At 36.5% G+C, this 12,176-nt stretch overlaps 2 protein-coding genes across 3 annotated transcripts in view; one reads left to right on the top strand and one right to left on the bottom strand.

Annotated features, from left to right (window-relative positions):
* Itgbl1 (integrin subunit beta like 1) overlaps window positions 1–6,031 on the top strand; it is a 231,896-nt gene extending 225,865 nt beyond the window's left edge. The window contains exon 11 of the mRNA XM_015484114.2: window positions 115–6,031. Coding sequence (XP_015339600.2) covers window positions 115–206 — 92 coding nt within the window. The 3' untranslated portion in view covers window positions 207–6,031. The remainder of the gene's footprint in view (window positions 1–114) is intronic.
* The window catches only part of Fgf14 (fibroblast growth factor 14), a 339,751-nt gene continuing 333,154 nt past the window's right edge, over window positions 5,580–12,176 (bottom strand). For both annotated transcript variants that reach the window (XM_048800655.1, XM_015483994.2), the window contains exons 4-5: window positions 11,221–11,419; window positions 5,580–7,650 (exon numbers count right to left, since the gene is read on the bottom strand). In XM_048800655.1, the coding sequence (XP_048656612.1) occupies window positions 7,514–7,650; window positions 11,221–11,419 (336 nt within the window). In that variant the 3' untranslated portion in view covers window positions 5,580–7,513. The remainder of the gene's footprint in view (window positions 7,651–11,220; window positions 11,420–12,176) is intronic.

Genomic DNA, 12,176 nt, shown 5'->3' with positions numbered 1-12,176 from the left:
CTCTGCATTGTATCTAGAGAGAATAAGTAAAACAGTGGGCTAATGGGCTGTCTGGTTTATAATAGTGTGTTTTGGTGCATTTTGATCATGCTGCCTATGTGTGTTTTATTGCAGGGAATGGAATATGTAGCTGTGGAAACTGTGAATGCTGGGATGGATGGAATGGGAATGCGTGTGAAATCTGGCTTGGCACAGAATATCCTTGACAACTCCATAAGCAAAGACTGGATTCTTATTTTTCTAGGCAATTAGAATGTGTAACGCAAAGGAACTCATGTATAATCACCACTAGGACAGGTTAAACACACTATTGTATGTTTTTCTATTTCTGACCGCCTGAATGAAATCTGGGTACCCATTAAAAATGCGTTAAACCAACTTTGATATAAAAAACACTGAAAGAATTTTTATTTCACCAGTGGTTCTCAGCATGGGAACTTTTGCCACCCAGAAGGCATTTGGCAATGTCTGTGGAGAATTATGATGGTCAATTTGGGGCGGGGGGTGGGTAGGAAGTGTGCTATGGGAATCTAGCGGGCAGAGGCCAGGAATACTGTGCAACCCCTGCAGTACACAGGACCGTCCCCACAACAAAGAATGCTGTGACTCCAAATGCCACGTGTGCTGGACTTAGGAAGTGCTGATGGTGCTGTTTTTAGAGCTCTTTGTCCCTACACAGGAAAGACCTCAATAGAATATAAAGAAAAGATATATTCTCATGGAAACCTGATTTTTCTAGGATTCCATATCACTCCACACTTCTGGGTGGGGACAATGAAGACGAATACATTTAGGGTCTGATGTTGTTTGGAGGAATCACCAGATCTGGAGTCCTTTGGAAAGGAAAAAGACTGGTCATTTTTAGCCATTAAGTCATTTGTCTATTCTCATTTTAAACTCACAAAAGAAGATTCTCTTAAGATAAAGGAAGAAATTATGAAAAATGTACAATTTTAAAGTTTTAATAAATAATGACATAAGTTGTTTATACTCTGTGTCAGAATATATTTTCCTACTGAAAATTAACAACAAAAAATTATATTATTCAGGGATATCCATTTTAGGTTCCTAGAACTAAGAGATCACATTTTAAAACCTAGTCAGGGGTTACAGGTACAAGAAATCAGATTTTTTTTTTTTTTTACTATTTGAATTACTCCATGGTAATGTGGCCTTTTGGGAAAAAAACAAACAATATTTAGTTAGAAATAGGATGAGCCTGAAATATGCATTCATTTTTCTTAAAAGACTTCTTTCCTAAGGAAGTATAGGGTCATGTAAAGAACTGGTACTGCAAAAAATAAAAATAAATAAATAAAAGGCACTTATCTTAAAAGCTCCGTAGAGGATTCCCTCCAAAATCTAGAAGTGGCTTAAATAGAAATTACAAATATTCAGTCAGTGATAGGAACAAAATGTTTATTTTCTTAATGGTGATACTTTGCTTTGTATGAAATTCACATTGAATTATGAAAATGTACAATAATTGGGGCTTTCCTTACATATATACAGTTAATTCTACTTACACACATTAGTTTAGGCAATCTTTAATTATTTAGAGCTAAAAAAAACACTTTTTTTCTTCTAAATGTGAATTATTTTCTAAAATCCTAAAGTGACGTAGCAAAATCATTTATGTATTATTTTCAGATGAAAATTTTTACTTGGAAATTTTATGTTGATGTAAATATTCTAGAATGATGGCTTGGGCTTCATAAGTCAAACCACCAAAAAAAAAAAATAAGGAAATATGCATCTGCTTTATTACTTCAAAATTTAATATTGAAAATTATTTTAAGAGAAAATTTAACTGGTGCTAATTTTTTGAGTATTAATAATGTTCTCATTATTTCATAGACTTATAAAATTGTTATCTCTATCCTGAGATTAAGGAGTTCAGCCATATTAATTGTATCTCTATTACTGAGCATGTCAGTTCTGTAAGATAAGGGAAATACAAATAATGGAGAAATGATATGATTATATTCTTTCCTCTCCTCTCCATAAATATTGTAAGCCTCAAACAAACCTATCTTAATTTTTCATAACAATCTTGATGACTTATTTGATGATGGACAATGGACTTGATTACATTATCTACCCATCTTAGAACAGACGCCCTTCAAATTCCCATGTTGCAGAGTTCAGCTTTCTATGAAGGACTGGATAACAAATATATTTGACCTTGTGGGCCACATACATCTCTATTGCATGTACTTCTTTGATTACGTTCAATACTTTGAAACCATAAAAAGATGAAAATTCATTCTGAGCTCCAGGGCTCCAGAGCAGACCCACTCTGAACTCTCACAGCTGAGAAGTGGTTTGCCAAACTGTGCTCCTCCGGCATTACATTTAGATTCCTGTGGCTCATCACATAATCTCAGTTGTTTCTTTTTCTTTTAATTCTCTCTACACTATTATTCCTTTTCATAGACAGCAAGTACAATAAAAATGTTGCCTGTTTCATATTTTCACTATATAAGAAAAGCATCAAAAATGCTCTTGGCATTTATGTATTCCAAGTAAAAGTTTAGATATTGAGAAATAATTATCTCATAAAGTTGAAAATGATTTATCCTGATTTTTGAATTAATATATAAATATGTTATGGTTTGTCATTTTCTGGAGCCCATTTAGTTACCTATTACAGAACCAAACTGAGTTATAGCATAAATCACCTGGTACTGAAACTCTAATGAATGCTTTCTCTATGAAAAAAGAAATATCATCTTTTAATTTCTTTCTGTCTGCTGTTAACATTTCATGTGTGTACAGGTGTTTACATACATGTGTGATTTGGGCTGTAATAGTGCCAACCTCAGTATATCTATAAAGAAGTCACTGAATTTACATATTTTAGATTGGAGGAAAATTACATATGAAGACATTACTTCTACCCTCCTTAAGAGTGACTTTATATTTCTTTATACTTTGATTTTTGATTCCATTACTAACTCAGAAATATCCTCCTAAAAAAAGAAAAGGAAGGAAAGATAAGAATAAATTTGTGGTGGGTGGGAGACAATAAGCAAATCTTATTGGTTTGTTCACGCTTTTGAAAAGCTACAGTGGGATTAACATCAATTGGAGAGGAGGCACCAAGTTCACCAACAGTGCTGGGTTGCAACCCTGCTTTCCATCCCTGAAAAATTTTTCCACAGGGCTTAATAGAAACCAACCAAAGACCTAAAACACTAGGGGAGAATCTCTACACCTGCTTCCTTTTGGACTCCTTGAGCTCAGTCTAGATTCTAGTAGCACATTGGAAGGACTTGTCTAACCTACCTCAAGGGCAAACGGTCTTTTCCAAGAGACATCAGAATAAGACTCATGACAAGCAAATGTTTAGAGTACAAATGTCCAAACTCTCCAAGATGCATAATGAAATGATGATCAGTTCCGTTTTACCTTTATAGTATGGACCGTTTGCCTGTCTTCTATTACTTTTCCAAGTATAGTGGCAGCAAATTTTACAAAGTAAACTTATTAGAAAACAGAAATGACGTCACTTGAAATATCAAAATGAAATGGGAAACAAACAAAAATAAAACTCAGCCTTAGTTGGAAAATTCACTGTCAAAACTTTGAAACCCTACTTGGCATTAGAGAGTCAACTGACCCTCCATATCACCTCATAAACTAAGAAACTTAAGCTTTGACTCCAAGGTAACATGATATACATTCTAGATTTTAATATGACTGCATCTTGTAATATAAAGAGCACTTAGCTTAAGTGTTTCCCCTGCATATAGTCTTTTTCTAAAACAAAATTGAAAATAATTTTTGCCTCCTTCTAAACTGAATCTTAGCCAGTTTGGTGTCTCTTCTTCTTGGGGAGATATCAAATAGTAATCATCCCTTTTACATTAGGAAGAAAACTTTAAATGAAATAATCCGTGTCTAACTTGAACAAGAAAGAAAGCGTTTTTTTCTTTTTCCTTTTTTTTTTAATGAAGAACCAAATTTGATATTGATCATCCTAAAAAAAAAACCCAAAAAACAAAAAACTGTTTAGGCAGGTGGCCAGAGTGATATGGAAACTCTGCTTACTTGTCAACAGGACAATTCGAAGGACTGGAACAGGAGTCCTTGTGGCCCATCTTGACCTCCTTACACTCCCCACTCCAAAACACTCAGGACAAGTGAATGTTTAGAGTGCAGATGTCCAAATTCTCCAGGATTCATAATGAAATGATGATCAGTTCCATTTTACCTTTATACTGTGGACTATTTTCCTGTCTTCTATGATTTTTCTAAGTAAAGTGGTAGCAAATTTTACAAAGTAAACTTATTAGAAAACAGAAATAATGTCACTTGAAATAACAAAGCAATGAACATTTCTGAGCATTGTTGAGGGATGGGCAAAGCAATCAGCTACCATAACAAATCAGTAGAAAGAGCCTCCCAGGCCAGATATGCATGCAGAAGGAATGGGATTTTATGGGGACTTGAAACAATGGACGTATGTACATGGAGGTACAAAACACACGATCTATTAGTACAAATGAATTCCATCATATTTACTATACAGAACATCAATAGTGACAGATTGTACTTAATAATAGCAAACTTAATTTCTGAGGGAAAAAAATGGTGGAGTCTTATCCTGGAAGAATAGCGAGAGGTATTATCAAAGAGCTAAAATTTTCTTTGGCATGGTAAAAGGGAGAAATTGTGTTTACCAACTTATTTACATGACATTGCTCTATATTTGTGGGTGACGCGATTCCATTTTGTTACATAAAATTGTTTAATGTTTTTTTGAATGCCTTCATATAAATATTTTATTCAATATGTTGTATTTGTGAATACAACAGATGATAATAAACACAGAAACTGTACAGTGCAGACAAACTCTGTATGTCAATCGAGTTCTACATACCAACAGTTCTTGGTCACAGGTCCTACTGCATGCAGTTCGTCAGTGCTGTCCTCTTCCCATGCAACAGGTGAGCCCAGACACAACGTAATGATCCAACTAAATTACAAATAGCAAAGACCCTCTGCAATACGTCTAAACACGTGTTAGAAGAAAGTATTTTGACATCTAGTCATAGCGATAAATGCCCTTATAGACAACCCAGAAAAAACAAAACAGAGGTACGACATTACATAAATCTTCATCATTTACAAAAATAAATCTTGTCTTCATTATAACCAGTAAACAGGCTTGTGGGGTCGAAGAAACTGGCAAGTAGGACAGATGGCCAAAAACAAATAGGTGGGGCTGTTTCGGGTGTGTGTGTGTGTGTGTGTGAGTGATGGTTTACGCATGTCTATAAGCCTGTCTAATTGGAATTAAAAGCTATTCGTTGTTTGCCACATATTATGGGATACCTGTCTTCCCTAAATAATTAATTAATGGAATTTGTTTAATACAGTTTAGCACATCTTGTTAAAAACAGTAGGCTTTAAAATGGGGTATACCAAATCAAGAATGGTCAAAGAATCATTTTTTTTTTGTCTTTGTAATTTAGCATTATTGACAATAAATCTACTCAAACAGTATGCTAATTCTTTATTTATTAAAGTGGAATCTAACGTGAAAATGAAATAAGCATAAACAGTTAAATTTGTACTGAACCTTTAATCAGCTAAGCAGGCCAAAAAAATTTCAATGCTGGGTAAGGGCTGTCATGGTGATGTATGAAAGCGGTGACAAGATAATTTCCCAGCCCCCACAGTGCAGCTGGGGTAAGATGGTAACCAGGTCATCCTTCCACATGGAAATTACAGCAAGAGGCTGGTACATTGATTCCCACATACTGTTTTCTATAAATGAGGTTCAATTTGGTCTCAACTCTTCTGAGAAGAAACATTGAATTTTATTAAGTGTACACAGAGTTAACAAATATATTTCCAAACAGTTTAGTATTAAACATTTTAAAGCTCTTTATATCCAATATTGAACATTTTGCATGGAATTTTCAATATGTATTCAATGATTCACGGCCTTCTTACCAGTTGTCTTCCCTAAACTCAGAGATTAGTGGTATTCAATCAAAAAAGAAATCAAGAAAGCAAAATTTAAAAAAAAAAAAGCGAATATATGGAATGGCGTAAAACCTGATGCTGGAGTGTGTTGGTTTGCCTTTATTTGCATCTAGGATAATTCAACAGACGGTATTCTGAGATCATGGCAAGGCACCTCTAACCCAGCCTTTGGGCAATGGGTGCCCCGAAGAGCTGAGTTAGAGGTATGTACTGGTGAGGTCCACAGTACTGGACTCAGCATGCTGAGCTAAAAAAAAATATTTTTTCCTAATATGTCCAGTTTAAAAACTTGTCATTAAACACCAAAAATATTAAAGTCTAATTTATAACTAACGTTTGCACTGCTGCTGCAGAAAGGAACACAACAGCCCAGCGGCCTGGCCCATGCTCGGCTGAGGATGAGTGGCAGCCCCAAACAGGTGGCATTAAATTCGGTTCATTAAAAACAGGAAGGAGGAGATCGGACATGGACTTAGGTAGCGCATTTCATGTAAGTTGTAATGATTTATTTCTCCTTGTTGTTGTTTTTGTTGTTGTTTTGGTTGTTATTATTTTCCTTTTTTTTCCCAATAATGAGGATTAATAGATGAAAAATGAACCTTAATCAGGCCTACAAGGCCTACAGAATTCTTTGGACCCACATTCTCAAAAACCAGTGGGTCTTGCTCGCTGGGCAAGGCAAATGTTACCATTACCAGTAAGCTTGTGATATGTATAAAACACACACACACACACAGAGAAACTAGAGGGGGTGTCAAACACGTACCTTAGAGACCATCCCATGGATTGTGTTTGACCTCTTCCCACCCAGGCAATGCCAACCCTGGGAGCACAGAATCTGCTACTGGATAGAGTGTATATGTGTGTTTAATCGGTTATGTGAGCCAGAGACAACGATCTTAATCTTTATAGGTGCAATTTGTAATAATAGGTTTAGGAGGCTTCCTGATTCCCTGATTGCTCTCCGAACTAAGCCAACTACCACACGTAAGATCTAGAGGAACACAACCCCTGCAAAAGGTCACAGACAGTGGAGCGAGCAGCCCTGTAAAAACGGGAAGAAGAGAAATCCATAATAGCACAGGTTTACAGCGTCTAACTAGAAATTACTCAATATTATTCGTGTGCTACAAAATTGAACTTAAACACATGGATCTCGCTGAAACAGGACTCAAAAAGGGTTATGGGTAGCTGTCAGCAGGCAAGGTATCGAGTGTACTTGTGAAGTATGTCATTCACATGAAGTGTCACAGTCACAGAAAAGATATTAAAAAGGCATTCCATATCTGGTAGGGCATTCCATGGTCTGAGTTTGGCTGGTAATCCAGGTGTCTTCCTGTGTGGGGGGCGCCACAGGTTGAGATTTATCCACTTGCAACAGAGAAGTTCGGAGACAGCCAAGGGCAGGCATCTGCTTGCGTCCCGCTGCTCGTGGGCACGGGAGCAGGAGAGTCTGGTGGGGATAAATCGCTCACCTGCGCTCAGGACGGGTAAGTCACAACACCTGAGGGTCTGGCTATGTGGTCTTGCTCTTGTTCACTGGTTTGCCTCCATTCATGATGGCAGACGCGCTTGTGCTTTTACTCGGCGTCACCCCAGCCTTCGGGACCGTTTCGCCCACGTCATGCAAAGATGGTTCTCGGTACATGGCAACTAGTGGCGGGAAGAGAGGAGGAGGGAAAGGAAATGTTGCCTGGTGACGTGCAGGAGAGGCCCACCCTGACACGCAGACCCCAGCAAGCGGCCCACCGCTCTTCCCAGAACGCACACAATTCTTCTGGTTTTAAGGCAGCAATTTCCAATGCACAAACAGGGGGCTTCACCTGCTCCACACGCTCTGGGTTATATTTGTCAAAGAGAATAAATTAAGTGGGACCTAATGGCCTTGACTTTAAGGGTGTGTGTGTGTGTGTGTGTGTGTGTGTACACAAGACTAATCCTGGTAGAGAAGGGAAAACACAGACTTCCCCTGCATACTACTATCAACACTTGAACTTCTTTCAATTATTTTTTTTTTTGAGGTGAGGCATTCATGCCCTAGATCATTAAATTACTTTCCTCGAAAGTGGTTCAAAAGCAAAATAGTCACTCTTGTGATGACTTCAAAGCTAAACAAAGCAACCACAAAGAACTCCCTTTCCTTAAACCAGGGCCCTTCCAGAGAGCTCTGGTTATATTTCTGAAGGCAACTGTGTGGCATTTATATTTTTATGCCTCATTTTGATACATTATTAAAATCTCATAATTGATGACATAGGGCAGAGGCATAGAACGGCAATATAGCAACTGAAGGAACTATGAAGGGTCTTGCAGCCTGTATTAAGTGACTTGGCCAGGTAGTAAGAGGAACTAATCCACATCCTCGAAGCACATTTCAATCACTAACTCCCACTAGGAATGGAATGGGGAGGTAGTAGTTTCAAAGCATTGACTTTGATTATCTACAAAGTTCTGTAAGAGAGATGAATGCCCTAGAATATCAATCATTAACCAAATACTTAATCTATCCTAACATTTTCAATTCTATAATTTATAGTACGTATGGGTTTTGAGAATTTAAAATGAATTTTACTCTATATTAAGGCAGCTGTGATGACCTCTGTTTTTACAGTGCCCACACCCTTGTTTTGTTGGAGGAATTCGCTCTCCTAATTATTTGAAAACATGCTGAACAGCTCTTCCTTACACATACACTCAACACTCACATAGCACAGTTCAGCCCAAGACTGCATGCCCACTTGAGGTTATGATACCACGCCAGTACAGCCTCAGATATTTCCTATGGAATATACAAAATAACCGCTTTCCAAATTTTACCTTCTGGTTTTTATTACATTTACTCAGTCAAGAAGCAAGGTTTTAGTAATTTAGTCAATTTGATCTATATTCAAAATATAAAATCAGTGAAAAGACAAAGCAAGATGGAAATAAAACTCAGGTCTTTGTGGGGCTACCATGGACTGTTTTTAAATTGTGTAAATTGCATTTGAATATTGGCAAGTCTGATGGTACCAAAAATCCCTTGGAATAACAAAGCCACATCATGGATATGTTAGTTGGGAAGAATTTAGAAATCTTTAACTTCTTTTTCCTCTAATTTCCCTATAATCTACCATGTAATGAGAATCATTCACTCACATTTTAAGACTTTGGAATAATTTTTTTTCATTTTACAGATTGGACCTGGTGGTTAATTGTTTGGATTCCAAAGAATTGTTCAAGAAGTAAATTAAGAGTGACAGGAAGTCAATATCATTGAAATTATAAAGGTATTATTGGCAAACTAGAGTGGTTTTCTAAATTCAGGAAAACTGAAAGTTTACTGTCCCCTCATAGATCATGACAAATTGACAGCTCAACATTTCAAATTATCCTTATCATATTCCTCAATAGATAATATGGATTATAAAACTGAAGTGTGTTTTTTCCTTGATGACTAAGATTTTCCTGTAGTAATAAAAATAAAAATAAAAAAATAAAATAAAGAAGAAAATCTTGCTTAAGGTATTTGATGCAGTTCCTTAAGATGTGTTCTTCTGCAGAAGAGTAAACAAAAGTATTTGAATAGAAAACACTTCTTCTAAAGTAAGGAAAGCAGGTTTTAGTCAGAAATTATTGCACTAGGGGAAAGAGACCTCAGCATAGAATTGGGCTTCATTCTGGAAACAGCATGGCCCAGGAGCAGGGGTGGGGTCAGTGGATGGAAATATTAATAGGAGAGGCATCAGGATAGGAAGGATTCTGATTAAACAGAACTCACAGGGGTCTAAACACTTTTTTTAAAAATATTTTTTAGTTGTGTTGGAGGTCAGGTGAGGGGGGAAGGTATCAAGAATGGCCAGATAGTAAGGGTGGGAGATTCTCTCTGATGTAGCAAGAATCTTTGTATAACTGGACAATGCAGGCCAGACACAAGGACATCAAGGTCAAGGCTTAGAGGCCAAACAGGAGCCCAACTAAACTTTAGTCAAGGAGAGTCTGTCAATAACCCTGTGAAGCCAGTAGAATTGTAGCATCAATTTTAGACCAATCAGTTTGAAGAAAAAGGAACAGAATTATTTCAAGTATAGACATTATGTGCTCTTTAAAAGCCAAACATTATTATGGGCTTTAAAACTAGAAATGAAAATGACACCAAACATCTCATATGATTTTTAAAAAATCAATCATTATAATATTTAAAACCCCACGGGATTGGAACTTTTCTTTTTAAAAAAATGCCAAGGGTCTTGAGAGCAATGTTAGAGATTTGCTTTGGCCAGCAGAGGTCTTGGTCTTGCTATGACGTTATGAGGGACCATTGCCTTTCTGTGTGACCCTGGCTGGGCCTGGTGTTCTGGTTCCTTTAGTCCAGGTAGCTGTTTTTAGCAACCTGAGGGACCTTGACCAGAGGGAGTTTTGAGCTCTTTTGTCCTTTCTCATTTATTCCTTTAGAAAACACTTTTGAATAGTCTCAAATCAATATTTTTTGTAATTCTCAAATAAATTACATAGATAAAAGTAAATGACCCTTCTGACATAATCATTAATGAAAAAGGTACAGAAGTTTTTAACTAATTAACAAAACTTCATAGCCTGTGCCTTCGATCTGATCAAAGTAAATGAGAAGTGAAGGTTCCATTGTATGTAGGTGAATGAAGATAGATTATTTTCAGAAAGGAAAAACAATTTAGTAAATGAATAATAATTTATGCAGTTTGGAAGAAGATAATGTAACATCAACAAATTCTATCTTTAAGAGTCAATTATTATTACTTTATTTTCTGTAATTATAATAATTCACCAGTAGGTAATTACCTCTACCTTGATAATATCAAAATGGGCAATGCTTTTGATTCCATATGCAAAATTTATTTTTCTAATATACTATCATTATAGAATTGTAATACTATCATTGATTTTATTTTATTTTTCAATTAATTAGTTAAAACTACTCAGAAATTAGAATAATCAGGCAGGGAGGATTTGCAACATGGAAAAATAAATGTCACACACACACACACACACACGTGCACAAAAAAAAACATAAGCTCTACCAATGAATTGCACACCTAACCTCACAAATCAAAATGAGCAACTTAAGTAGTCATTTGTGCTATCATCATCTAGATCAACACAAAGAGCATTTTCAACACTCCACGAAGGTTCCTTGCAGCCTGGCTGAGGGCTGACTTTGCAATGTAAGAAGGAAGTGGATAGGGAAAATGCATACACAGCACTCACCTTCCAATGGCTTGGGTAGAAAATGAGCTGCTGGTTTGGTTTTCTTTACTCTGTTCCCTTTCATAGCTTGCCCTTCCTTATTTAATCCCAAAAACCAGGCTCTACCAGATTCCTGTTGTCTGTATAGCATGGATGAGTAGATTACATAATAGTTTTCAAAAACAGATTCTTTAAACTTGCATTCAGGTGTAAAAAGTTCCTGTGGAGAGAAAAGGAGAAGAAAGTTAGAGGAAGGAACTAAACTTCACTGTGTTTTCAATTTAATCTCCCCAAACTCATCCAACATGGTAGAAGTGTCTGCCCTATGGCAAGGATTCCTAGATACACCTATTCCTCCCATGAGAATTGTTTGCATGTTGTTTTCAATACAAATGAATTGAAAAGATCTGATACTATTGTGAATACATACAGTATTTACAGGCAAAACTATGGATGTCCTTTATTTAATAATAGAAGATGTGAGCAAAATTCAATATTTTCACTAAAGGAGTAGTTCAAAAACAGGGAGATTATAGTAGCATCATATATTCACAATAAAGTGAACAAAAATAAATACATACTTAAGACACTGTATAATGATTGACATATTTTCATGGACATGATCATCTGATACTCCTAATTGTGGCCAGTTGTTCCTTGGAGCTCAGTGTTGTAAGGTGGTGTATTTTCCCTACAAAGAAACAAACTGAACCAAAATTGTGACAATCAGCTGGCACACAGGTTGTCACCGGAGCTATTGTTGTATGACCAGTTGAAGCCAGGAGTCATGTTAGCTGGTCACAGTGACAAGAGCTGAAAATTATTACCTAGTTCCAGGGTTTACAACCCTTGCCTTCCACTTGGCCCTCCACTAAATTCCCTTTGGAACTCTTGAAGGTAAACATCAAAAGCTGCCCTGATTGAAAACCACCTAATATCTTTGAAAAGTATACAGAGTGTTAAATTACATTAGGCTC

Source organism: Marmota marmota, unplaced genomic scaffold (assembly GCF_001458135.2).
Source record: "Marmota marmota marmota unplaced genomic scaffold, marMar, whole genome shotgun sequence".
In the NCBI taxonomy this organism is placed as follows: domain Eukaryota; kingdom Metazoa; phylum Chordata; class Mammalia; order Rodentia; family Sciuridae; genus Marmota; species Marmota marmota.
Note: the sequence above shows the minus strand (reverse complement) of the source record. Positions and strands in the feature narration are given on the sequence as shown.